Genomic DNA, 27,490 nt, shown 5'->3' on the forward strand with positions numbered 1-27,490 from the left:
TAATTGAAGAAATGGCTTGGTGATGGTAAAGAGGTAAGCCTCCAGCACTCGGTGGAGCTTTGACTTTCATGTTCCTTGCAGATAGCACTAAGAAGGTGCAAGATGTCCTGCAGGAGTTCTATGGAGATGGGAGCTTGACCCAGTATCTTCAGGGTGAGGTGAGAGTTTGGTTTATTTTCAGTCTTGCATTTGTTTTTTGTTTTTCTTCCATCTGTAAAATCTTTGAACTTACTGAAGAGGCAGCAGTAGAGCAGTCTGAAGAAAGTTGCACTGGATGAATCTGGAAGAACCTATGCTCTGATGCTCTTTCTACAGCCCACCTTGTTTTTCCCTGTTGCACCTCTTGCTTGGAGAAGCTGGAGTCTATAGGAGCTGAGAAGCCCTCTCTCACAGCCAGCAATCTTACTACTACTACTTAACATTTATAAAGCGCTACCAGGGTTACGCAGCACTGTACAATTTAACACAGAGGACAGTCCCTGCTCGAAGGAGCTTACAATCTAAAGGACAAAAAAGTGCAGTCAATCAAATTGGGGCAGTCTAGATTTCCTGAATAGATGAATAATGGTTAGGTGCCGAAAGCGACATTGAAGAGGTGGGCTTTGAGCAAGGATTTGAAGATGGGCAGGGAGGAGGCTTGGCGTATGGGCTCTTGCACTATTCCCTACAGCACCTTTGGGGTGGGGGGAGCTGAGGACTGTAGGCGCTGAGAGCCCCTTCCCCAAAGCCAGGTCTCCTGCACCATTTGCTCCACACCTGCTAGGAAAGGCTGCAATCTTTTATATCATTCCCTACAAAAATCTTTGTATTTCTGCCCTGATTATCAAATGTTCATGAAACAGCTGAAATCTTAGTTATTTGAGCAGGTTTTCAAAAATTAAAGCATATTTGTTCGGATCATTTTTGTGCTGGGGAGAATGTTAGTTGCTAAGTTTTTGTTCGTTTGATGTATATGTTTTTGGATTATGATTATTCTGGTAATCTGAGGCAAATGTGGATTTTATATTTTACCATTGGTTATGTAGATGTGATTTTATATTTTTGTAATTTTTTTTCAGATACCTTTTCTGTTGGTAATTCATGGTATCTCTTTTAATTTTAATGTTGGTCTCATGTAACTGTGTGTGGTTCATCCATCTTTTGTAGTTACATACACAAGTCAAACAATGGACTAATGTGGTCAACAGGACACTTTCAAACACTCCAGGGAGACGGTAGTAGGTATGTTCAGTTTATTTCATAAACTTAAGCGACTTGACACGGCACCGTGTTTCGGCAAAACACAACACTTAAGTCTTTTTAAAGACTGTATCCTATTCTTATGTTTCAACAGTTTTTTTGATGACAATTCAAAGTAAACACAGCCAAAAATACGAGTATACATAGATTCAAATATGAAAATGTACACAGTAAAGACAAAATGATACAATCTGTCATTAAACGTTTAACAATTTTATCCCCACCCCTGTATTTATTTTAGTTGCAACAATTTTAGTGACGACAATGCTCAACCTTACAAACAATAGAAAAATGCAAGGCATCAGCAAGCAGTGCAAAACTTGCAAGTCATCAAACAGCCTAGATTCAAATCCTCCTTGCTTCCTCATTGCTCAACTCACCCACCCCTCTCCCCACCACCCTAAATATGAATTAATTGTAAACCACATGATAAGCTATTAATACTAAGATTCAAACAACAGCATGTAGCAATTCCCTAGCTGAGATATAAAAACAAAACCCTCTAACCCATCCCCCCAACTACTAGCTAACCCTGTCCAATCCCAGCTCCTCCCCCATGCTCCCACCCCGAGGACACTTCTTAAACTAGCCGCTCCCCCTCAAAAAGGGGAGAAGGAGAGCACCTATGGAGCCTATTAGACTGTATCCTATTTTTAACATCTTTGTGAAGTTCTCTTATCATAATTGGGCTTCCTATTTACTTAGACTCCTGAGGCAGGCACTCTGGCCGAAACACAGTGCCGTGTCAAGTTGCTTAACTTTATGAAGTAAACTGAACGTACCTACTACCATCTCCCTGGAGGGTTTGAAAGTGTCCTGTTGACCACGTTAGTCCATTGTTTGACTTGTGTGTATAGTGGTCCTCGTTCCTTCTCTTTGGTGATTGATATTGTAGTTACATACACAGTAATATAAACAAAATGGCTGCAGGTAGTTCTATGAAGGAGTACCTCTTTTCTTTCTAGTGTACTAGTATAACCAGACATAGAGTTGATGTTGATGTAAATGCCCGTGCCTGGTTTGTAGAAGGTTGCCTTGTTTTGCACAATATACTGTTGCTCATCTTGTGCGGGGCTGGTCACGTTTTGACCATATCTCACCAGGATTGAAGAGATTATCTTGGTTACGATTTAAGTCTGTCATTGGTTTACAGGGTTTTGAGTAAGGTGGCACCTTTGTTTTTTGTTTCAATTTGTTCAGCCTTACAGACTGCTTCGCACTCTGCAGTCAGCGGAGAATCAATTGTTGTCTGCTACTTTATTTCATATGGTAAGACATGATAGATACAGGGCTTCTATCTTTTTTTTTTTTTTTATAGCGGGGGCTTCGCTTTGGAATTCCCTACATCTGGAGTTGCGCAGAAAGGCTCCTTATGTTTCAGAAAACTTCGTAAGGCTTATGAATGAGGGGGAGAACTGTGGGATGGGGTTTTGGTGGTGGAAGATGGAGCTGCTGTTTTTAGTTTTATTTGTATTAACTGAGTTTGAAGTTTTTGCTTTATGTTGATTGTGTGAGATATTATGTATGTTTTTCCTGTTCCCCGCTCAGAATGGTAGATGATGCAGGTTATAAGTATTTAAAAATCATTCAATGGTATTTTATAATTTATGCATGCAAGTGTGCATACTGCTCATACTCTGCTCAGACTCCGCCCATGTGAAGACCCACCTGCAAAGTACACCCAATGAGCATTGCTGTGTACTTACTGAATAACACATAGCTGGATTACTATAATTTCTGCATGTATATGTTCTCACACATGTGGAAATAACTAGAATGCTGTCATTTGCACACGAGTCTAGGCAGCCTTAATGAGGGATGTTAAGGATGTTACGTGTAGTAAAACCGTATTTTGATAAGGCGATTTTACATGTTATTTTTACATTCTTTAGTCTATAAAATAATGAGTGGCGTTGAATGGGTAGATGTGAAGCGTCTGTTCACACTTTCCAAAAATACTAGGACTAGGGGGCATGCGATGAAGCTACAATGTAGTAAATTTAAAATGAATCAGAGAAAATGTTTCTTCACTCAACGTGTAATTAAACTCTGGAATTCGTTGCCAGAGAATGTGGTAAAGGTGGTTAGCTTAGCAGAGTTTAAAAAGGTTTGGACGGCTTCCTAAAGAAAAAGTCCATAGACCGTTATTAAATGAACTTAGGGAAAATCCACTATTTCTGGGATAAGCAGTATAAAATGTTTTGTACATTTTTGGGATCTTGCCAGGTATTTGTGACCTGGATTGGCCACTGTTGGAAACAAGATGCTGGGCTCGATGGACCTTTGCTCTTTCCCAGTATGGCAATACTTATGTACTTGTATCTAAATTAGATTATGGTAATGTTGTCCATCTTGGAATGGTACATTATTTGTGGAATGAGGTAGAGGACATTCCAGAATGCACGTATTAGATTGTTGGGTGATATTGGATGGAGAGCGCATGTTATTCCATTGTGTAAATTCTATCATTGGTTGCCAGTAAAATTTAGGGCATCTTATAAGATTTTGACTATAGTGCCTAAAGCTCTGTATCAGAAGACACCTTATCTGGCCTCTTTATTGCATATATATGCGCCATCAAGAAATCTGCGATCGGCGAATGTTTCTCTTTTGGCTGTCCCTAAAAAGTCTCAGGCTCACCTGTCTGTTACTAGGGCTTCAGCATTTTTTTTGGCAGGCTCCTGTATTTTGGAGTCAGCTCTCTTTGGAGTTGCAGGTGGAGGAGTTTTATCCACAGTTGTAAGATTAAAGTGAAAACTCATTCTTTTTTTAGAGGCATTTGGTCCTGATAGTTGATCAACAAGATGCACTGGATGGAAGCCTGTAGGAGGATATATGTCAGTAAGAATGTTTGCAAGTTCTTGGTGTGTGTTCTATTTGAATGTTCTGGATAGTTTCAGAGGTTCTAGGTCAGTTCCCACCTAGTCAATTCCCACCTAGGACAATTTCCACTGAACCAATTCCCACCACACCAGGGAGGACAATTCCCACCCATAACCCAAAAAATACAAAACACACACTAGAACAAATAATCTTCCTCTCTTTTTTTCTTCCACATCATTTGGGGGGCCAGTACCCCCTCACACTCCCCCCCCCCCCACCAACAACATTATCTTTTACACATCTCTCTTTCCCCTTCCAGACATGCAATTTATGTGGGGGGGCACTGCCCCCCCCAAACTAGGTTTCAACCTAATTCATGTTTAATCTGGGATCTAAATGTCATAAATAAATAGATAAATACAAACTGTAGTTCATGTGGGGGGACAGTGCCCCCCCCCCCCACACACCCAAACTAGATTTCAACCAAATTCAGCCCCTCAAAATGACACACTGATTAGATTTGTAACAAATTACTACTCTACCTATGAAAAGTTACTCCACGTCCTCTGTGTACATCCATATGCTGCTCTAACCTCCTTATTTAAGGTGCCGTAAAAAAAAAAAGCACCGCCAGGACTTATGGGACCCAATACAAGAAAGAAGCTACAGGTGGTTAAAAAAAAAGGATAGGGAGGATGGGAAATATCCAAGGGGGAAAAGTCCTAGGTGGGAATTGTCTCGGTGGGAACTCGCCTGATACAGTTTCAGAAGTGTAATCTATCAAGTATTTTAAACTATTATTAAGTTATTAAACCATTTCACACATAAAATGCTGATTTACAAATGTAATGGGCCTCTTATAGAATTAGATCGTGCTTTAGAGGACATATACTGCAGACTTATCCAAGTTCAGTCCTCAAGGGCTGCAAGCAGACCAGATTTTCAGGATGTCCTTAATGAATATTTTTATAATTTAATGGTATAACCTGGGCCAATTAGGTACGTGGAGAGGCATAATCGAAAGGGGCAGCCAAGTTTTCCTGAGGACGTCCTCGCAGGACGTCCCGGCGAAGGGGCGGGAAAACCCGTATTATCAAAACAAGATGGGCGTCCATCTTTCGTTTCGATAATACGGTCGAGGATGCCCAAATCATGAAATTTAGGTCGTCCTTAGAGATGGTCATCCCCAATTTTCAGCGATAATGGAAACCAAGGACGCCCATCTCAGAAACGACCAAATCCAAGCCATTTGGTTATGGGAGGAGCCAACATTCGTAGTGCACTGGTCCCCCTGACATGCCAAGACACCAACCGGGCACCCTAGGGGACACTGCAGTGGACTTCAGAAATTGCTTCCAGGTGCATAGCTCCCTTACCTTGTGTGCTGAGCCCCCACCACTCCCCACAACTGTATGGTAGTCCATAGCCCTTAGGGGTGAAGGGGGGCACCTACATGTGGGTACAGTGGGTTTCTGGTGGGTTTTGAAGTGCTCACATTTACCACCACAAGTGTAACAGGTAGAGGGGGATGGGCCTGGGTCCGCCTGCCTGAAGTGCACTGCACCCACCAAAACTGCTCCAGGGACCTGCATACTGCAGCGATGGACCTGAGTGTGATATTTGAGGCTGGCATAGAGGCTGGAAAAAATATTTTTAAAATTTTTTTTGGAGGGTGGGAGGGGGTTAGTGACCACTGGGGGAGTAAGGGGAGTTCATCCCCGATTCCCTCTGGTGGTCATCTGGTCATTTAGGGTAAATATTTGTGGCTTGGTCGTAAGAAAAAAAGGACCAGGTAAAGTCGTCCAAGTGTTCATCAGGGATGCCCTTCTTTTTTCCATTATGGGTCGAGGACGCCCATGTGTTAGGCATGCCCTAGTCCCGCCTTCGCTACGCCTCTGACACACCCCAGTCCCGCCTTCGCTACGCCTCAGACGCCCTCGTGAACGTTGGTCGTCCCCGCGACGGAAAGCAGTTTCTGTGGAACTTTGGAAGGCTAAGTGCTTTGAAAATATGCCTCTATGTTACTATATGATTAGCTGTTGGAGGTGAATGCATCGCCAGATATGCAGTAAACAGAAGTCCTGGCATAGGTCCTGCAGCAATGGAGAGGTGTGTTGAGAAGTAAGTGGAGCAATAGATCTATCAAGACCTGTGTCCATTACCCAATTTAAATTCCCCCCCACCCCCAGCGCTAACTGGTTAACTTTTTAGCGATCAAAGATAGTCCTGCTATTGAAGTCATCTATTGTGACCACTCAACATAGCCGGTTAGGTGCTGAATATTCGCACTTAACTGGTTATGTCACATGATGTAGCCAGTTAGCGGCTAGCCACTAACCAGGATAGTCAGCTATTTAACCAGCCAGGAGCTGTTCCTGGCCGGTTAAATAGTTTTGAATATCAGCCAGTTTATATTTTGTTTTGTTATATATATTACCTTTAAAAGTGGACTAGCACGGCTACCATACCATTTTAAGAGACACAGTAGGTTGTGCCTGTCTGTAGTAGAGGGAACTGGAAAAAAATGTTCGTTTTTTTAATTGAACGTCAAATTAATTTGACTATTGGATTTTTTTTAGAAACAAGTTTATATGCGTCTGTATCTAAAGATCTGCTTTAACTGATTCAATATCTGGGGCCTCTTAATCTGCACTGGCAGAGGCCTCTGTGATTCTCTGAGAAGCTCTGCTGCCAGTCTTAGACTATACTGCCTTGCGATGGCAGAAGGAAGCGAGTCCTCTTCTGCTCAAAAATATGTTAAGTTTCTATCTGTAATCTAGGATGTGTGTCCCATTGTAATGTAAGAATGTTGGACTTCTGCATAGCCCCTTCAGGATCCCCAGTATTTCAGAGGCAAAAGGCAATAAGTTCATTGCATTTTCCGACAAATCAGCCAGAACAGATGTACTTTTCTTCTGCCACTGCAGGGAAGTATTCTGTGACTAAAGAAATCTAGCTGATACTGAAATGGAAATACGTGCCATCAAATATATTGGAGGTATACCTTGGATAAATTAATGAGCCGTGAAGTTGTATTAAAAAATGGTAACCCAGTCCTATCTGTGGCTGCAAATGATTATTTTAGATTCTGTGCTTTGAACAAACTGCAGTCTAGCAGTTGATTTCTTAGAAATACTGATACACCGAATTGTACAATCCAGAGATAACAACTGCCTACATTTCTTAAATCAGGTGATGTCAAAAATGGCCTAATCTGCCAAACCAGGTGAAGTTGAGTATTACCTAAAGCCGACATTTGTAAAGGCAGAGTTAGCTGAGACTCAGTTATCACTCTTAATGTTTTTAACACGTTCACATGGAAAAATAGTAACACCATCAATTTAAGGCTGTTCAACAGCTTGAGATTTTTCCATCCGTATAATATTTGATGTCTTTTTGGCATTAGTTTTCAACGAATTGGATGGCATCCAGCCTTTAATCACATTAAAGTAATAAAAGAAAATAATACTGCTAGGAGCAATAAAATGGAAACTCTACCTGTATATCATCAGTGTAGGACAAGTGTTTGATACCTTGATTGTTAGTTAATGAGCCAACAATTGAAGACATGCATTCTAAAAAGCAGGGGATACAGGAGCCTTTCTACACCCTTGGAAGACCTATCCCAGGCTTTAGATTATTCCAGGCCCATCTTCACCTTAAGTGATCTCCTGTCAGGGGCAGCCCAAGGGAGTTGCAGGGCCATGTGTGGAGACTCTCTGAGGATCCTTGTACCTGTCCCCCTTTCAGTCTGTCTCAAACAGGAATGCATTTCCACCTGTACTAAGCTGATCTTTATCAAATACAGAATATAGCTGACCACAAATTATACATTGCACAGACAAACTTGGCAGCACTTTTTGGATTTAGCTTATGCTTTTTTTTTTTCCAGTTGTACTTCAAAATGAGTTACATCCAGGTACTGTAGGTATTTTGCTGCCCCAGAGGGCTTACAGCCTAAATTTGTACCTGTTATCTTTGCATTTATAATTTGCAGATAGCCATGTTATACAGTGCAAAACTTGAGAACTAAAGAAAAGATGAATGTATTTCTGCCTGTACTAAGCTGACCCCGAGTCATTGTTCTTGTGGGGATTGTTACATAACTCCAATCAGAATAATGCTCTAACCTAGATGCCAAGTTTTGCCTGTGCCCAAAACCAAATCCACAACTCAGTTTTCTCCATGCACTCCCCCCAAAGGAAAACGGATCCCTGCAGGTTGCCACTGCCATCCCCTGAGCCTTCCCAGGCCACAGTAGTCCCTCCCCAGGCCTACTTTAACAAGCCCTAGTAGTCCGGTGTCAGTCTCAATATGGCTGCCGGGACCACCTGCGGCAGTCTTGGCAGCTATTTTAAAGTGGCAGTGGCAACAGAACAGCAAGCAGGAAAGAGTGAGATTCTTTCTTGTCCCCGAAGAAGCCACTAGACCGCTAGGACTTGCTAAGGTAGGCCTGGGGAGGGCCTACTGTGACTCAGAGGGCCTGGGCAGGGAGGTGGTACCACCGGAGGGAGGTTGGTCAGGAGAGGTGGAGAGTTTCAGTTTCAGCCAAAAATGCCCTGGCCTCTCCTGGCTGGTTAAATTGCTCTGAATATCAACCCCAATGGAGAATAACATCAGAAAGAGATTTAAAAAAATGTTGGGGAGAGCTATGTTTCATGTCCATTTGATGGGTGTAAAATGCAAATGGAGTTGCTGAGGAGACTGCTGTGCACAGGAAAGGCCACAGATGCTTTACACTGAGGTCTGAGAGAGCACTCTGTTCTGATGCCATCAGATGATGTTACGCAGTGCCTAACTGAGTCCTGTTTCTCAAGGGAAAACAGCTTCTACCCTTGAAAAAGGTTTTATCAAATTACCTCCATAAGTACAACAAAGTCACAAATAATCACAATCTTACCCCAAACCAATGCCACACATTCCTTCTGGCACGATATAAAATGTGCTTGTATAACATAGTAAATGCTAAGGTTACCATATTTCCTCTTTTAAGAGGACATATCCTTCTTTTGGATTTCTTCAGATATGACATCCAGGTTTTTACATTTTTAGGAAAATATCCTCTTTTTCTTTTATGTGTCTATGACCAACACACCTACCCACATAATGAGAGAAACCATCTTTGGCCTATTAGTCAGTCTGGACACATGGGGGTGCTAAAGAGAAAGAAAGGCATTGTTATTCTCTCTGATCACCTGCTGGTTGAATCTGTCAAAGGTATTTTGTTCATGCAGCACAACTTTAAGCATATGTCATGCAAAGACTTTCACACCTATCTCAAAAGCCAGCCAAAGTTGTTGAGGGATATCTGCTCTTCTGATAAGTACGCTTGGGCTTAGACTCAGTCAGACTCAAATCCGGAAGTTTTTGAAAAGTAGATTATCTACTGCTGTTCTGTAAGTCAGCCCTGTATGATTAACTAAAAGCTATTTACTTATTTTTTGTGGCTTCCTTTTTTTGTCTCCGCAAATATGATAATCCTATTAAATGCAACAGTAGCAGCAAATACAAATGTAAGGTATCAGAGGATCACCACACAAAGGCGTAATTATACAACTATGTCTTAACTTCCCGTTGAAAGTCAGTTAATCAGACTGGTCATGTATCATCTTTGCCATTATACAGAAATCCATCTGCAACATTTGTCTGGCATTGATTTCTGTAGGAAGTCATTATTTATGCTGTGCAGCACTACACTCCTCTTTCATTTTATCCTGTCTGTGGTCTGTTTTATGTCTCTCCCATTCTTTCTTTTCCCAGTCAATAAACTTTGAGGGTTTCAAGCTCTTCCTGAGGACCTACTTGGAAGCAGAAGACATTTCAGATGAGCTCTGCCAACGACTGTTCATGTCTTTTCAAAATGTGTCCAGTGAAAATGAGATGCAGTCAGACATAACTAGTCAACCAGGTAGGTGACAAATTTCCCAGGATCACTACAGATACACTTTAAGGAAATAGGGGTTGATATATCCATCAGATCTATTTCAGTAGTAGCCTGGGGCAAGGATCATAACATCAGTGCCCTCAGAAATGTTAGTTCAATTCTCTGGTTGATTTTGGAGCTGTGTTCTAAATTGTTTTGTATCTTTGGTTGGGAGATCCTGATTCCTGTCTCGCTGTGCTGCAAAGTCATTGACCTGGTTAATGATCTTACTTAAGAATACATTTAAGACTTTAATATTAGTACATAAGATCCTTTCTCTTAGGACAAACAGATATAATATTCTCACATGTGGGTGGTCATCCATGGAATCCAGTGCAGACTTCCATAGTGCACTGTCACTTTAAATCTTTAAGGCAGTGCTCCTACTAAACATGAGCAAGTGTCTTCCCACTCGATACTTGAGCACGAGACCAGCAGTCAGCAGTCTAGTGTTTTCCGTGGAGCAAAAGTTGACTTTTTAATCTTTCCTTAGCACATCAAACTTTTTGATCCCTTTCCTTTTTTGGAAAATTTTCTTCATATTCTTCTTTTCTTTATTACTGTTCATTTTTTCATTATTTGATCTTTTGGAGACTCTGAGCTCTTCTTTTGCCTAGGAAGTACTGACCATTTTCAGGGATGCGACTACTTGAGCTCACCAAGCTATTGAGCCTTTTTGACCTTGCTTTGGCTATTTTCCCCTCCATATCATCGAGGGTGCCAAGTGGCTTTAAGAAGTATACTTGATGCAATAGGACCATTTCAGGCACAGAACCCCATAACTTATGTGTTCAATTCTTAGATCCGGAACACTGGGACATTCAGTGTGGCCTGTGCCTGCGCATGCAAGCAAGGACACTTAAAGCCTGCAGAGTCCAATGTGAAAAACGCTTTGGGTCAGGGTCAGCATCCAGCATGGCAGGAGATTCTGTACTCGAGGGAACTTGCATCGACATCGGGTGCACAGATGCAACAACGGGATGGTCCGACATCGGACTTGGTACCGCAACCGCATAAGGAATCTACATTCTCTTCGTGCATCAAGAGAGACCGGCAGCACAAAAAAAACCTACGAAGCATTGCCATTGTTCTCCCTCCAGGCACTCTGCCAACACCTCTCTTGCATCGACATCCTCGATACATGGGAAGCATCCATGCCACAGTGACTGCGCTCATTTTCTCCGACTTCTTTCCCATCAAGAGCCTCCGAGGTCTTCGAGATCTCCTACACTTGCACAGGCTATAACTCAGTTTGTGTCCACACCGCTGTCCCAGCCAGTACTGACACTTATTCTACAGGAGGAAATCAGGGCTATGCTCAAAGAGAAGCCCTCAGGGCTACTTCATACACAGTCTATACAGGCTTACAGGGTGTTTGCTCCAACCTCAGCCCAGACCATTGGTACATCGGAGAGACAATCACAGGAGAGGTCCCACACACTGGTTCAGCTTTGGCAGCAGCATGAACCTGACCGACACATGCGTCGACATCAGCAGAGAAATTTTCTACAGCCTTGGAGACTCATCTGCCTTGACACACCTCAATGCAGAGCCAATGCTCTACCAACACTTTTCCACGTACTTCCCAAGAACAGTACTTTGTAAAGTTAGACTCAGAGAGTCCTGTGGCATTCCATCTGATCCTTTTCTGCCACCTAAAAGACAGAAGTCTCCTCCAGAAAGTAGATCCTTTCCTGGCTTTGTCAGTGAGATGGCCCAAGCCATACCTTTCAAATTGGAGACAGGAAGAACCTCGTTCAGAACTCATTGAAGTTCTAGATTATGACTTTCCTCCTTGAGAAGGAATCAGTCTTCCACTTCATACAATTCGAAGAATACTCTGGTCAAAAACTGGGAGACTCTACTGACAGTTCAAGTTGCTCCAAAGAAAATTCATATAATGTACAGGATACAAAAATGCACTGGATTTGAAAAAACTCAGTTGTCCCACCATTCCTTAGTTGTGGAATCTGCTTTAAAACATACACACAGTATGAGATCTCATGCTTCTGCCCCTACAGGCAGAGAAGCTAGAACATTAGACTCTTTTGGCAGAAGAATATTTCAAGCCTTATTCTAGCCTATTCGTTTATTAGATTATCAACTTTATTCCACAGTTTACTTAAAGTCACTAATACCGAGTACTCTCTCCTTTGCAGACTTCCTCCCTCCTGAAAAGTCTGATGAGTTCTCAAGCTTCACAGGAAACTTCTAGATTCTTGTAAATATCTGGCAAGACAGGCCTTTGATGTCTCTTCTTGCCTTAGGAGTATCAATGCAGTGTCTTTCCTGGCTTAGGGTCTCCAACCTCAAATTTGGTATACAAGAGCGTCCAGCAGATGTTCTTTTTCAGGGAAATAATTTGTTTGGTGACAAGGTCAAGGAAGTGGTCGACCTAATTAAAAAACATACAGCTACTGCTCTGTCCAGGCCACTGAATTCTGCTGCCTCTTCTTCTAGAAGATTTGCAGGAGGTTTTTGATGCTCCCATTACTATACATCTAAGTGTCATTTCATTCCCACTCCACCTCAAGGGACTACACCCCAACCAGTGGTGTAGCCAGACAGCCAATTTTGGGTGGGCCTAAGCCTAAAGTGGGTGGGCACAAAATTATCTCTGCCCCGCCAAACCTCCACCTCAAAATATAAATACTTTAGCTAATGAGGATCCTCAAGCTCTGTTAGCTGAAGACTTTCTCCGAAGGCAATTAATACCAATCGGTCCACCACTTTTCTCTCTTCCCTGCCTCCAGTTCCCGGTCTGGCACCTCTCCCTAGCTCCACCCCATTGACAATTAATACCTTTAATTAAATTTAGATATTAGATATGTGTCATATGTCAAAGAATAAAGTGGTTGCTCAAAGCATATACTAACCACAATCGCTCAACTGCAAAACACTATGCACAAATTTGTGCAAAAACACACTCAGAACCTTACTGTATCATAAATATTACACTGGGCAGACCCTAATACACCAATATACCGATACGGAAAATGCAGACCGTCAACAATATGAAACAAGAGATCATATCACAATTCTCATGTAGAGCCACTAAACACCTTTTTAGGGTGGATAGTGTTCACAATGAGCTCCTTTTATTAACGACCATATTTTATAACGATCCTTCAAGAGGTAGTGTGTCATGATTTAGGCTCTACACCATTTCTGATGTTTTGGTGCCACCTCAGTAAGGTGCAAAAACACACTCATATCCTTACCAAACCATAACAGCACTAATTCCAAGGGCAGGACGAGCTACAACCTTATGCGTGGAAAGGCAGCACTATAATTACACCGGGCTCTAAAACACCAGTACACAACATAGTGAAACAAAAAACAAAACAGGCTGCAAGTACTACACGCTAGCAGAATACTGCACCTTGATCACACATGAAAAACACATGACACAACAGTGTAGCGCTCTAGAAATGTTAAATAGTAGTAGTAATATGAAAGCAAATTTCTGAACTGGAAAGTTACCTCAAGAAGTCAGGCTCAGCATGCAGCAATACTAGAAAAATTGAAACTTACATGCAAAATATCACAGATGCACATTTCCAAAAGCTGACATATTCCAGTTAATAAATTCTGAATTAAAAAAATGTTTTCTACCTTTGTTGTCTGACCATTTAGTTTTTCTATTCGCTTTGGTCCCAGTGACTTCTGTTTTATGGAGTGTCTTCTTTCTATTTGATATTTTTTCACTCACCATGTCCACCATCCTCCTGTGTCCTTATGTTCTCTCCCCCTACCCTTCCCTCTCCTCATCCATGTCCAGCAATTTCCTCTCTCCCCTCCATCCATCCATCCATGTCCTGATGTCCAGCAATTTCCTGTCTCCCCTCCCCTCCAGCGATCCGTTCTCTCCCCACCCCGCCCTCTTCTTCATGTCCAGCGATCTGTTCTCTCCCTCTTCCTCCCCCTGCCGTGATGGCCAGCAATTCTCCCTGCCCTCCCTCAGCTCCCCTCTCCCTCTCCCTGCCCTCCCATCCCATCCATGGCCAGCGATTCTCCCTCCCATCCCATCCCATCCATGACCAGCCATTCTCCCTGCCCTCCCTCAGCTCCCCAACAGCCCTCCGAGTCCTCTCCGTTCCCCCCTCCCCTCCCATCCATGGCCAGCGATTCTCCCTGCCCTCCCTCAGCTCCCCAACAGCCCGAGTCCTCTCCATTCACTCCCCCCCCCCCAACCCGCATGCACACGAGTGTGTTGAACTTGTCCTTTTTCTTTCAGTAGCAGCGAGCGACGTGAAGGAACTGCAAGTTCGCCAGCTTCAAGTTCTCCCCTGTCTTCACACAGTGTCCGACCCGCCTTCGCGGAAACAGGAAATACGTCATCGTAAAGGCGGGACCGACACTGTGTGAAGAGGAAAGGGAGAACTTGAAGCAGTGTCTTGACGTCGCTCGCTGCTACTGAAAAGAAAAAGGACAGGTTCAACGCTCTTGCGTGGGGGGGGGGGATGGAATGGAGGAGGAGGAGCGGAGGAGGGCTGCCGGTCGGGCCGAGGGAGGGAAGGAGGCGCGCCACCCGGGGCCTCTTAGAGCACGAGGCCCTGTCACCCGCACTGCACTAAGACCGGCTCGACTCGGGGTGCACCATTCCTGGGTGGACCCTGGGCTTAAGTCCCAGGCCCACCCATGGCTACGCCCCTGACCCCAACGCTCACGTATTCAACGGCTGTGGGAGCAGAAATCGGATTCCTTCTCAGTCTAAACAACAACCCAGTTTTTGACTCCTTCCTAGACAGCATTGCCACCGTCCAGCTATCCGTGCCAAGCGATCTACCGGTGGGAGGCAGGCTCATCTTTCAACAGAGGTGGCCACTCCTAACCTCCGACTGTTGTGTGCTATGTATTATACAGTACGGTTGCACTCTGCGTTGGGCAAAAGGCTTCCTGACCATCCACCAAGAGAGTCTCGTTTTGTCTCATTTCAACTCCCTCCAACTGATAGTACTTTATGTGGAGCTCTCTGCCTTCCTCCAGCAGAATGCAATAGAACCAATTCCTCCTACAGAGAGGGGTCGAGGGTTTTACTCCAGGTACTTTCTCATACCAAAAAAAGACGGGGAGAGTATGACCAATTCTTGACCTGCAAGATTTAAACAAATTCCTGCTAAACATTTTTTTTACATGGTTTCCCAGGGATTATTTCTCCCCATGATCCAACTCAATGACTAGCTTTGCTCTCTAGATCTCAAGGAGGCATACACTCACGTACCTATCCTCCCTGCCCACAGAAAGTTCCTACCAGTGCCGTAGCGAGGGCAGATGACACCCGGGGCGCGTCGCCGCTGCGCACCCCCCCCCGGGTGCAGCACGGCGCCCCCCCTCGGCGTGCACCCTCCCCCCTCCGGAGCGCATTCTTACATGAATTAGGAAGCGAGGAGCGGGCGAGAGGGCCGATCCGCCCCCGAGTGCACGTCGCTGGGAGCTGCGTCGGCTCCGCTGGTTCCTTGCTCTCTCTGCCCCGGAACAGGAAGTAACCTGTTCCGGGGCAGAGGGAGCAGGGAACCAGCGGAGCCGACATCCCCCCAGCGGCATGCACCCGGGGCGGACCGCCCCACCGCCCCCCCCCCCCCCTTCCTATGCCACTGGTTCCTATGCTTCTGCTGTGGAACTCAACGGTATCAATACAAGGTCTTACTGTTCGGCTCGGCTTTAGCTATTCGAGACTTCACAAAATGTTTGTTAGTGGTAGCCGCAGCACTCTGCAGGTGGGGATTACATGTCTTTCCCTACCTCAATGGCTGATTAATCAAGGCAGCTTCCTGAGAGGTGGCACAGACTTCAATTTTGTCTACCATAAAGCTCTTAGAACTCCTCTGGTTTGTGATAAATTACCCCTAAATCACATCTTCAACCTGTTCAGACCTTAGTGTTCATCATGGCTCTCCTGGACACTACTCAAGGTCAAGCCTACCTCCCTCGACCGTGAGCAGACAACATAATGCATTTCTCCGCTTGGATTACCAAATCCACCAAGGTATCTGCTTATCAGATGCTCCGCCTCATTGGCCACATGGTGTCAACAGTTCAAGAAACACCATTGATTCAACTCCGCTTCAGAATTCTTCAGTGGACACTCTCCTGTTAGTGGTCCCAAGCCACTGGATTGCTCTTGGCCCATATTCGAGTTACTCCACAACTACGATACTCTCTACAGTGGTGGATGGTTTCCCAGAATCTTACCTGGGGACTTCTATTTCAGCCCCTTCTACAACACAAAGTCCTCACGACAGATGCCTCCATGATAGGTTTGGGTGCTCATCTCGATGGTCTCCACACACAGGATTCTTGGCCCCCACAGGAAAAACTACATCATTTCAATCTCCTGGAATTGCAGTCAGTCTGGAATGCCCTCAAAACTTTCCAAGACTGCATACTTGACTAGATAATACTCGTTTGCACAGACAACCAGGTTGCAATGTATTACCTGAACAAACAGGGAGGAACAGGTTCTTACTGCCTCTGTCGACAAGCAATCCAAATATGGACTTGGGCAGCTTCTCAAAACATCTCCATAAGAGCTGTTTACCTAGCCAGCAAGCAAAATGTTGTGGCAGACTTTGAGTGGAGTACTTCAGCCTCACGAATGGTCCCTCAGCATGCCTGTAGCTTGTCGAATATTCCAGCAGTGGGAAACCCCATGATAGACCTGTTCATTTCTCTTCAGAACAGTAACATTCCCCACTTTTGTTCCAGGCTGTATGCTCCAAATAGTGTAGCCCCAGATGCCTTCTTGCTCCACTGGGGTACGGATCTTCTATACGCCTTTCCCTGTTTCTCAAACTAGGTCAAGACCAGGGGACAATGATCCTAATTGCTCCCTACTGGCCACGTCAGATTTGGTTCCCCTTCTCCTAGAGTTATTGTTGAGGTTAGATCCTTTTCCACCCCTATATCAGGTTAGTTCAGCTCGCGGCTGGAGGCAACTTGCTAAATATCAGCCCCTGTGTATTGTGAATATATATTCAGAAATGGAGAACTGAATGTCTGAGACATGCAGGAACTATGGCGTACTATAACCTATACTCTAATCTGGGCTTTACACTTTGTATTTCTTTTCTAGCTTGAATTAAACATTTGTTTATATACTGCTATGATAGTATACGAAATGGCCGTATATTGAGTTTGAATAAACTACAAACCTTGAAAAGATTACTAAGCCCCATCCCCCTTATCTAAACATAGACTGTAAAATAGTTGGAGTAAGGAACTTTGAAACCCTGAGGATTGAATTTTATGAGCATCCACTATTTCCCTCATCAGGGGCGGACTGACAGTGATCTGGGCCTCCTGGCAGTAAAAGTCATTGGGCCCTTCCTGGCTACTGCCTGCTACCCCCTCCCCACTGCCACGCTGCCGCCCCCCCTACCACCACAGTTGCTGCCCCCTTCCGCACACTACAGTCCCCCAAGCCTCAGTGGGCCCTTCCCATTCCTACCTTGAAGGTCCCTGGTGGTCTAGTGACTTTTTCAGGGGCAGGAAAGAACCCCACTTTTTCCTGCCCACTACCACTATTCTGCCTGGCACCGCCATGTTTTCAAAATGGATGCCAAGACTTCCCACAGTAGCCTCGTGGGTCTTGACAGTCTTGGCAGCCATTTTTAAAACACGGCAGCGCCAGGCAGAATAGCAACAGCGGGCAGGAAAGAGGAGTTCTTTCCTGCCCCAGCAGAGGCCATTAGATCATCAGGGCCCCTCAAGGTGGGACCGGTGAGGGCCCACTGATGCTCGGTGTCTGTAGTGTACGGTGGAGAGGGGGAGAGCACCTCTGCCCTCCGTTGCCTGAATTGTCAGTCCACCCCTGCCCCCCGTTCTGTAACCTGGTGCCAACATTTACTCGCCGAGTGCATGATTAAGTTATAAAATACTAGCATTCATGTTGTGTGATCGTTAAAGTTAGGTGTGTAAGTGCTAGTTGGGTGCTAAACAGTATTCTGTCTAACTTTAGTGTGCAACTCGCTTAAATACAAGGGGCTGAGCATAGGGGGAGGGGCATGGGTGTGTGTAACTCACAGAGCAGTGTATGTTGTGTGCTAGAGTGTCACATGCAGGTGCACGTATTCACACCTGCTATTGACATGGCGTAAGTGGGTGTGCCAAAATGAGGGTGCACGGATGCCAATTTACCCTGGCATTCTGTCATTGAATGTGGGAGCCCAGATGCTGTTCTAGAATTTGTACTCAGTGCACTGCATGTAGGCACCTGATTTTGGCACCAGGTTAAGTCTTCACCAGTGATGCTGAAGTTTATTTTTCCCGTGCAGGATCCGAGCTGGTCAGTGTGAGCGATGTCTCCTGTTACTTCTCACTGTTGGAGGGAGGCCGGGCTGAGGACAAACTAGAATGTAAGTTTCTCTAGCTTACCTCCCTCTTTCTGCCTGTCTGCCTCCCTGTCCTTGACTCTCCCCCTCTTGTTTGTCTCTCTATTGTCTCCATCTTTCTGTCTCCCTATAATCCTGCCTTCTGTTTTGTTTCTGTTTCCCAGTTACCTTTAAATTGTACGACAAGGATGCGAATGGCCTTCTGGACAGTTCAGTGAGTGCATTTTATTCTAATAGCTGCAATTATTCAGTTAATCTGAAGGAAGCGGAAGATGAAGAGAGCTATTTCTCAGGGGTGCCATAGCTTCACCATCTGCTTCAAACTTAGAGCCAACTGTCTCCCTCTCTGTCCTTCCTCCTCTGTCCCATACTGAGAAAAGCTAGCTCCCTTTCTCCCTTCCCCGAAGCTTCCCTTCTCTCTTGTGCTGCAATGGCTCTGTCTCCTTTCCTCATATCCTCAGTGCTCCCACTTGTGTCTTACTTTGTAAGGCTGATATCATAAAGTGCAGCAGGCTTAGCACAGAGCTCAGCATTCAGGGGCGGACTGACCATTTGGGCAATCGGGCAGTGCCCGAGGACCCAAAGGCTCTAGGGGGCACAGAGGCTCTGCCGGGATGCTCGGCGCATCACTGGTGATCTAGTAGCCTCTGCAGGGGGAACATTGTCTTTTCTGCCCGGCCCGCTGGGCTGCCACTATTCCCCCCTGCCTGGCACCACCCGTATTTTAAAAATGGCGGCCGACTCCCTGCGGAAGTCTTGCGAGACTATCGAGACCCGTGAGACTACCGCGGGAAATCTCGGCCACCATTTTGAAAAAACAGCAGCGCTGGCAGGCGGGGGAATAGTGGCAGCGTAGCATGCAGAAAAGAATATGCTCCCCCCACTGAGGCCATGAGACCACCAGGACCCGTCAGGTAGGACTGGGGCAGCGGGGGCGGCAGCTGCAATGGCAGGGGGGGGGGTGTTGGGCAGCACCCTCAGTGCCCGGGGACTCAGTCCGCCCCTGTCTGCGTTTATTTATTTTATTTATGACACTTTTATACCACATTAACCCAAGAAGAGCTCAGGTTCGATGTGGCTTACAGTACAAACATCAGTAGAATGGTACACATTTTTAAAAGTATCAATTCTTGTAATACATCATATAATACTAGGTTGAAGTTTAAAATGAGCTATTTCAATGTAAGTAACAATAATCCTGAAATACACATTTCTATTGAGAATTGATAGAATAATAAAAGCAACTAAGTTGACAATTTCAATATAGAATTGGTAAATAAGGAGACTCAACTAGAATGATAGTGCGTAAACTATACTAAGTAATATTAGATAGGTAATCTTTAATTATAGAGTGATCAAGTAAGGATTTGATTATCCAAGAGATGGGAGATAATTATTATATAGAAGGATCAAACATTGTTCTGTTCAAAGTTAGTTCTTTGCTGTATTGAAGTTTGAACTGAAAAACATGAGTTTTCAGTAAGCTTCGAAACATCATGTTATCGTTTGTGTGTCTAATTTGGTTAGGAAGCAAGTTCCAAGTTTTGATATGAGAAGTTGGCGTGGATTCTGTGCACACTTTTTTGCTCTATGTCCTCCCTCTGCCTAAAGAAAACTGTGTGCAGACTTCACTACACTTGTGGAAATGAAGGCGTTAGCTAAGTGCACTGAGAGCGAAACACCAAGTGCGCAGGTTTTTTAATGTTGGGGCTTTAATGCGGGTTCAGAGGAGGAATAGAATTAGCTTGTTCTTCTTTGGTTCACCTTTAATGCGGATTTGATGCCTGTTTCTTCTGTCTTCTGGCCCCCACAACTTTTTTCTTGCTTTGTTGAAGGGGATGGGTAAGAAAACATGGCAGGTGAATGAGGATGTGAGGTGATCACATCCCAAAATGCAGGGTTAAGCAAGAGAGTACTGTGGCTGTGAAATGGATGGGAAAGTGCTTGACTTTGGAAACTTAAAGGACGCCATAACAATAATGTTTCTGCGATGCTTCAGACTCGCAAATGCGCAGAGTCTATGCACATGCAACTCCAGGTGCTGATACAATTTTTTTTTTTAAGTGCAAAACATGCTGCTAATGCATGCCCGGGTGCATATTTCCATGGCAATCAGCACGTGCTCCTATGTTTGCATTTCATTTTTTTTTACATGCAAATTATGTGTATATTATTTCATTGTAGTCTTGGGTGCAAACTTTTTTTTTTTTTTTTTTACACAAGCGTGAAGGAGCTGTACACTAAACTTCAGCACATGGCTCTAACACGCAGATTAGTACTTTGACCTCTGTCAGGCACTGTCTCTCTCCATTATCACCCTCTGAAATGCCTCTGTCTCAGATTAACACACAGATTAGTACCTCTCCCTCCTTTTTAACCCTCTGAAATGTCCCTTAGAGAACTGCATGGGAACGGGGATTGTGGGAATCCTGCAGAACTTGCAGGATTCCCATGGGGATGGAAGAAGTTGCCACGGGATTCCTGTAGGGATGGAAAACGTTGCCAAGGGATTCCCGCATGAGTTTAGTCAAAATCTCTGGTAACTCCAGAATAGAGCACCAGCATGAAGCTTGGAATATATGGAGAGAGAGGCAATTGCCAGAATGAGGTTTGGAATACCCAGAGAGGCAGCTGGAACACCAGACTGAGGCTTGGGACACTCATTGACTGAATAATGAATACCATCCAAAAAACCACGGGAGGCTGTGGGGTTGGAAAAGAATAGAGGGCTGCGAGCAAGGAAATAATAGCGTTGACTCTTGTGGGTATGGTTGGAGATGGAGGAGATTAATTGTGGGGATTGAATGGATCTTGGTGGGTATGGGTTAGATTTAGTCCATTGGGGATGGGTGGGATGGTGAAATTTCTGTCCCCATGCAGCTCTCTAATGTCCCTATCTCAGATTAACACACCAGATTGGTACCGTGGCTCCATTAGGCACTGTCTCCCTCTTTTATCACCCTGTAAAATGTCCGATCCTCTCCATTTTGCAGTGTATTCTATCGTGACATTCCTTTCTTTTCTCACCCTTCCCCGCCTCTGTGCTTTTATACCTACAGGAAGTGGATCGCATTATAACGCAGATGATGAGGGTGGCTGAGTATCTGGACTGGGATATCACTGAACTGAAACCCGTGAGTATTAATCTATGCTCGGGATCCTACCTGTGGAGTGCAGTCACAGTGAGCATTACTCCTGGATCTAGTAACTGTGGTCTGTCTCCGGATGTCTCAGTTCATTTAGCTATTTATGTTGATGCTTTAGCCCTTGTCAAAAAAGACAAGGGCTTTTTTTTGAGGGGGTATTTGGGGGTACTGAATACCGGCACCTTTTCCATTGTCTGCTAAAATTGACCCATGGACCCCAAGTTTTAATGAAAGAGCTTGGGCTCTACACATCAATTCTGCCTTGTCATAGATTCTGTGACTGGTTTCAGGGGGCCTGGCTTTTGTGGGATGAGTCCCTCAGTGATCACCCCACCCGTGAAGGGTGGCCTAGCATTTGAGTACCGGCATTTTTTTTGCTAGAAAAAACACACTGAAAAAGACCCAGGTTGAGTTACTGCAAAACACTCATTGAATAACACACATAACAAACCTAATAAGAAATGACTTATTTCTCTCTAAACATAGCACGTCACCCAGGTAGTCCAGAGAGGCTGATCCAGTTCTGGTTATACAGGACTGCCTGCAGAGAGTTGTAGCTCTGAATTCCCTTAGAAAAGCAGGACTTGGCCCGTGAATGAGGACTGTCGCTGCTGTGACTGCACTAACCTAAATCGGGTTCAGGTGAAAAATAAGTTGACCAAATTCCCAGGTAGCTGCAAATGAGGCCTTATAGCATCAGATCCCATCCCTGCTCAGATCAGAGCTGGTGTTGTGTTTTTTGGAGAGGATTTCCTGCCAGAATTTGGATGAGGAAGGAATTCTCTGCAAGCCTGTAACACGTGTGCGAGTCTGAGCAAAGCCAAAAACGAAAGCACATGGTGTTGCTTTTTGCGCTTAAAGATAAGCCTTCCAGTGGAAAAAAAAAACAATTTGAAAGGCTTATATTTAAAGGTGCAGCGGAATGGCGCCAATGAATGTTTCACGTCCAAGTTTGTCTGGGCATACATACAAGAGCCACACTTACTGTGAAACTCTTGTGTGCATGCACCAGGCATGTTCCTCACCCTTACTTTGTCTCTCAGTGCACATATTATCATTTGCATGCAATTAATGTTGAGAATTGGAGACCAGACATAATGTCCAGGGAGGTGTGCTGTTTGCCTGGTGCCAAGATTCGAGATGTAGTGGAAAGATTGCCTAGACTCATCAAGCCTACTGACCATAATCCTACGCTGCTCATCCATGTTGGCATGAATGATACTGCTAGGTATCCTGCTGGACATATCAAACATGACTTCATGGCTCTGGGACAGAAAGTGAAGCACCTAGGTGCATAGGCGGTGTCCTCATCAATCCTTCCTATTGAAGGTAAAGGTCAAACAAGGGGAGCTCGCATCCTGGAGCTAGATATGTGGCTGCGTGGGTTTCCTGGATCATGGGATGATTTTCCAAGAGCTACCGAGCAGCAGTAGTGTCCATCTCTCAAGGAAGGGACGAAGTGTCTTCAGTACCAGACTTGCTAATGTACTAAAGAGGGCTTCAAACTAAATTTGCTGGGGATGGGTGAGAATAGCCCCAAAGTCATTAATAACAGGAAGGCAAGACACCAAATACCCTTAAAGAAAAGGGAAAAAAGAGTTACGTCTGGAGAGCCTTGTAGTATGGGAAACAAATGTCTAGACCTAGAGGCTGCAATGATAGAAACAGACTTGGATTTAGTGGCGGTCATGGAGATGTGGTTCACGGAGAACAAATGACTGGGATATAGTTATAGGCTATATTCTACTCAGGAAGGACAGGGTAGGAGTGGCATTATACGTTAAGAATAATATTAAAGTGATAGAACTTCAGAAGTATGGGGTAAGGAAGAAGCGCTGTGGGTTGAACTGGAACAAGGAAAATATATTTACATTGATGTAATATACAGGTCCCCTTCGCAGTCAGAAGAACTGGACAGAGACTTAATCAAAGACATGCACAAGATAGCTAGGAAAGGGGAAGTACTACTGATAGGTGATTTTAATATGCCAGATGTCGATTGGGGCATCCCTGCTGCAGGGTTGTCTAGAAGCAGAGAGAGCTTGGATTCTCTACAGGAAGACTTGTTTCAGCAGTGGATGACAGAACCGATGTGGGATGGAGCGATTCTAGACCTAGTGCTTACAGACAGGGACAGTGTTTCTGATGTTACTGTGGGAGTTCTTTTGGTTCAATTTCAAGACAAAGGAGGAAGGGCTTATTTGAGACTGAATGTCCTAGATTTCAAAATAACTAACTTTGAAGAGATGGGGAAATTTCTCAAGGAATAGTTAGTTGGATGGGAACAGCTGAAAGGAAGTAGAACAGCAGTGGGCGAAACTGAAAGGAGCCATCTTAAAGGCGACAAACCTTTATGTTAGAAAACTACATAAAACTAAGAGGAAAAGAAGACCGCTCTGGTTCTCAAACGGAGTAGCTGAAAAGGTAAGGGAAAGAAGGTTAGCCTTCCTACGTTACAAGAGGACTCAGAAAGAGGAAGACAGGCAGAGATACCTGGACAAACTAAGAGAAACAGGAAAAGCTGTCAGGAAAGCGAAGAGGCAAATGGAAGAAAAGATAGCCAGCCAACAGAGTAAAATTGGGGGAGAAAACGTTTTTCAGTTATATAAGTGACAGGAGGAAGTGCCACAATAGCATTGTGAGGCTCAAAGCTAAGGGGGAGGAATATGTAGAAACTGATAAGGATAGAGCTGAATTCTTAACAATTACTTCTGTGCTCACGGATGAAAGGCCTGGAGTAGGACTGCAGAAAACAAATGCTAATGTGGATGGCAAGAAAGAAGCACGAGAGGGAAAACGGCACCCGCAGGCGTGTGGAAAGAGGAGATCCCCACAGAGCCCGCCAACAATGCCTCAAGATGCTCCCCAGTCCCAGGCCACACGGCGGAATCAAGCTGCTTTGTGCCTTGCGGATCGGGGCTAGAACATGCAGAACAGACACTCAAAACTGCCCTCTTGCTCACACACCGGGAGCAGTACTTCACAGATTCCACTGGCGCCGCCATCATACAGGCGCTAGCTACTCACCCCACAGGGAGTCCGCTGCTGTAGCACAATTTCTGGCCCCCTCACACCACTATCGTTAAACTGTGTACCGGCACTAGCGTTGCTGTGCTCTTCTTGTTCTGGCATTATTCTTTTTTGGCACTTGCTCAAATAGCCATGGGCGTAGTTTGACTGTTTCATTTGGGGGGGGGGCAAAGGATGGGGCGGAGCATATTAGCATATTCATTTGCATATATATATGCAAATGAATATGCTAATATGTTTCTATCCTTCCCCATTCTATCCAGCGTCTCCCCCTCTCCCCCTTCCCAGCATCTGTCTCCCATAAAGAACACGTGGATGCAGCAGCTCACAGGTTTGAGTGAACGGCGACGGCTGCGCGGGGGAGTGGAAGCAGAGATTTACCAAATGGCTTCCTATCTTCCAGTGGACTAGACAGGAGCGAGGAACCAGCATTTCCCAGCGGCGAACAGGCAGGTCGGCGAGCGAGCGGAGGTTGTAAAAGCAGCAAGCAGGCACGCTCGTCTCTGTCCGCTTCCCTGCCTTCTCTGAGTCTGTGTCCCGCCTTCCTCTGAGGTCATTTCCTTTCAGGCAGGACGCTGCGAGGGCAGGGAAGCGGACAGAGACGAGTGTGCCTGCTTGTTGCTTTTACTCAGTGGTGCCCCACCCGCCAGTTCGCCGAAGCGACGTCGGGTAAGTCGCTCGTCGTTTGGGGGGGCACTGCCCCCCCTCGCCCCCCCCAGTCTATGCCCATGCAAATAGCTGATTTTTTTTTTTTTTTTTACAAGGCAGGAGATTAAACTGGAGCAAAACACAGCCATGGGAGGCAATGAACCCCTGGGCAGCGAAAAAGGGGCCTGATTGGGGGGGGGGGGGGAGAATAAAGTACCAGGCCAGGGACACCCCAACCCCAGAAGCTCTACTGGATCTAGGGAACCAGGCCAGGGACAAAATCAATCCAGAGCTGCATGGTTATGACAATCCACCTGCTAGATAGAGAGAATACTAAGGTAAGGGCTGCTACACAGGACCATGTATAGCAGACCTCTGACATTCTATCTCCACCAGCTGGTAGAGGGACATAACCCACAAGTCTCTGGATTGATCTGTTGGGACTAATGGAAAGAAAATCAACTGGTAAGAACTGATTTTTCCTTCATGGACTGTAGGTTCAAAACCCTTTTAGTGGTATCACGGCTTCTATTCCTCCATAGCTGCAATCTGCCTCTTTGTAACAGTGGCGTGTTTTCTCTAGGAAGCCCTGCAGCTTCTCTTTATAATTGTGGCTCATGCCCTGAAGGATTTATGCCCCTGTGTTTCTCACCATGGCCTGTCTCTCTGTTTGACTGTGCCCTCTGTCACTAGGAGGATCTATGACAATACCTGTATATAATATGTAAACCGCTTTGGTTGTACCACAGAAAGGCAGTATATCAAATGCATCACCCATATCCATTTCTGTGTAGCAGCAGTGCTTGTCTCTCTTTAACTGACATTTTGTTTCTCAGTAATCCAGGCCTGCGACTTTAGCAGGTTCTTTGCTTTGTCTGTCTACAGACACGGCCTGTGTCTGTTTGTAGCTACTGCCTTTGCAGGACTGTCAGCTCTGAAGGTTTCCTGATGCAAAGGTTTCAAAGCTAGGGCTGCTTATATCTGATTTATTATGACGATTTTTTTCCTGAGACACATAACATAATAGATGAAGCAGAAAAGACTAATTAGCTCATTCAGTTTGCCCAGATGTTCCTGTCCACACCCAAATTAAAAAGCGGGGAACAATGAATAATTTGCTAACGTTTGTCCAAGAACTTGAAAATAACTTACAACATATATCACTATGCAACTTATATCATGCCTTTAAGAACTTAAATATATGGTGTAAAATGTGCTCAGTCTTTCAAAGAGACCACCATAGACCGAGAGATCTATCGTTTAGTCTCATTTTCAATCAATCATTACACATTAAGATAGATAAATAGCTCCAAAAGCAAAATTTTGTGCATGTCACACCACTATGTCAAACCAGATACTTAATCTTAACGTGAGTTCCAGGCAGGGACGTATTTGGGCTCAGGCCTACCCAGTCATGTGCACACACTTGACATCAAAGGTTCTCGCGGTCCTGCAGCTTCCTCTTGCCCTTCCTTAGCAATGGCAGTGAAAAATTCCTATCTGGATGGGATGAAAGATGTACAGACATACTGGGCAAAATAGCCTCTACATAAACAAAAAACAGACAGAGGCGCAAAGCAGTACCTTGGTACAATGAAGAACTAAAAGTGGCTAAAACCCTCTGCAGAAGACTAGAACGAGCATGGATGAAAAACAAAACTGAAACAAACAAAACTGGAAGGAGGGAAGCACAAAACAGGTACAAGGCCAAAATCAAACAGGCTAAAAAGAAATACTATAAAGAACACATGGGCCCAGACTACAAAGACACACAGAAATTATACAAACTCATAAACACCAAATCCTTGACGACAGTGAACGAAAATCCCCCATCAGCAAACAAACTCTCCAAGTTCTTTGAAGACAAAATTCTCGGCCTCAGGAAGAACATAACACAAGGCAACACAAACCTTGAAACCTTCATAGACGAACTCAACTGCCCCCCGGAAGAAGCCCCAGCAGACAGAACATGGACCACCTTTATACAATTCACAAAAGAGACAGTAGCCAAAGCATTAAGAAAATTCTTCTCTGCCCACTGCATGCTAGGCACATGCCCCAATCATGTACTAAAAGGTGCCCCAGATCGATTTATACAGCAACTCACCTCTCATTTGAACTACATGTTTCAGAAAAGCCACTTCCCATGGGAAAAGGGCAACATACTGCTCACACCAATCCCGAAAGACACCAAGAAAAACATCAACGATATCTCAAACTACAGGCCAGTAGCATCCGTGCCTTTAACGACAAAAATAATGGAAGGCACAGCGGCCAACCATATATAGTAACATAGTAAGTGACGGCAGATAAAGACCTAAACGGTCCATCCAGTCTACCCAACTGTC

General features: G+C 44.8%; 1 protein-coding gene across 1 annotated transcript in view; it reads left to right on the forward strand.

Annotated features, from left to right (window-relative positions):
* Positions 1-27,490, forward strand: part of DGKA (diacylglycerol kinase alpha) — a 90,201-nt gene that overhangs the window by 5,028 nt on the left and 57,683 nt on the right. The window contains exons 3-7 of the mRNA XM_030196737.1: positions 82-158; positions 9,823-9,970; positions 18,262-18,342; positions 18,483-18,532; positions 21,378-21,452. Of these exons, the coding sequence (XP_030052597.1) occupies positions 82-158; positions 9,823-9,970; positions 18,262-18,342; positions 18,483-18,532; positions 21,378-21,452 (431 nt within the window). The remainder of the gene's footprint in view (positions 1-81; positions 159-9,822; positions 9,971-18,261; positions 18,343-18,482; positions 18,533-21,377; positions 21,453-27,490) is intronic.

Source organism: Microcaecilia unicolor, chromosome 3, assembly GCF_901765095.1.
Source record: "Microcaecilia unicolor chromosome 3, aMicUni1.1, whole genome shotgun sequence".
NCBI classification, from domain to species: domain Eukaryota; kingdom Metazoa; phylum Chordata; class Amphibia; order Gymnophiona; family Siphonopidae; genus Microcaecilia; species Microcaecilia unicolor.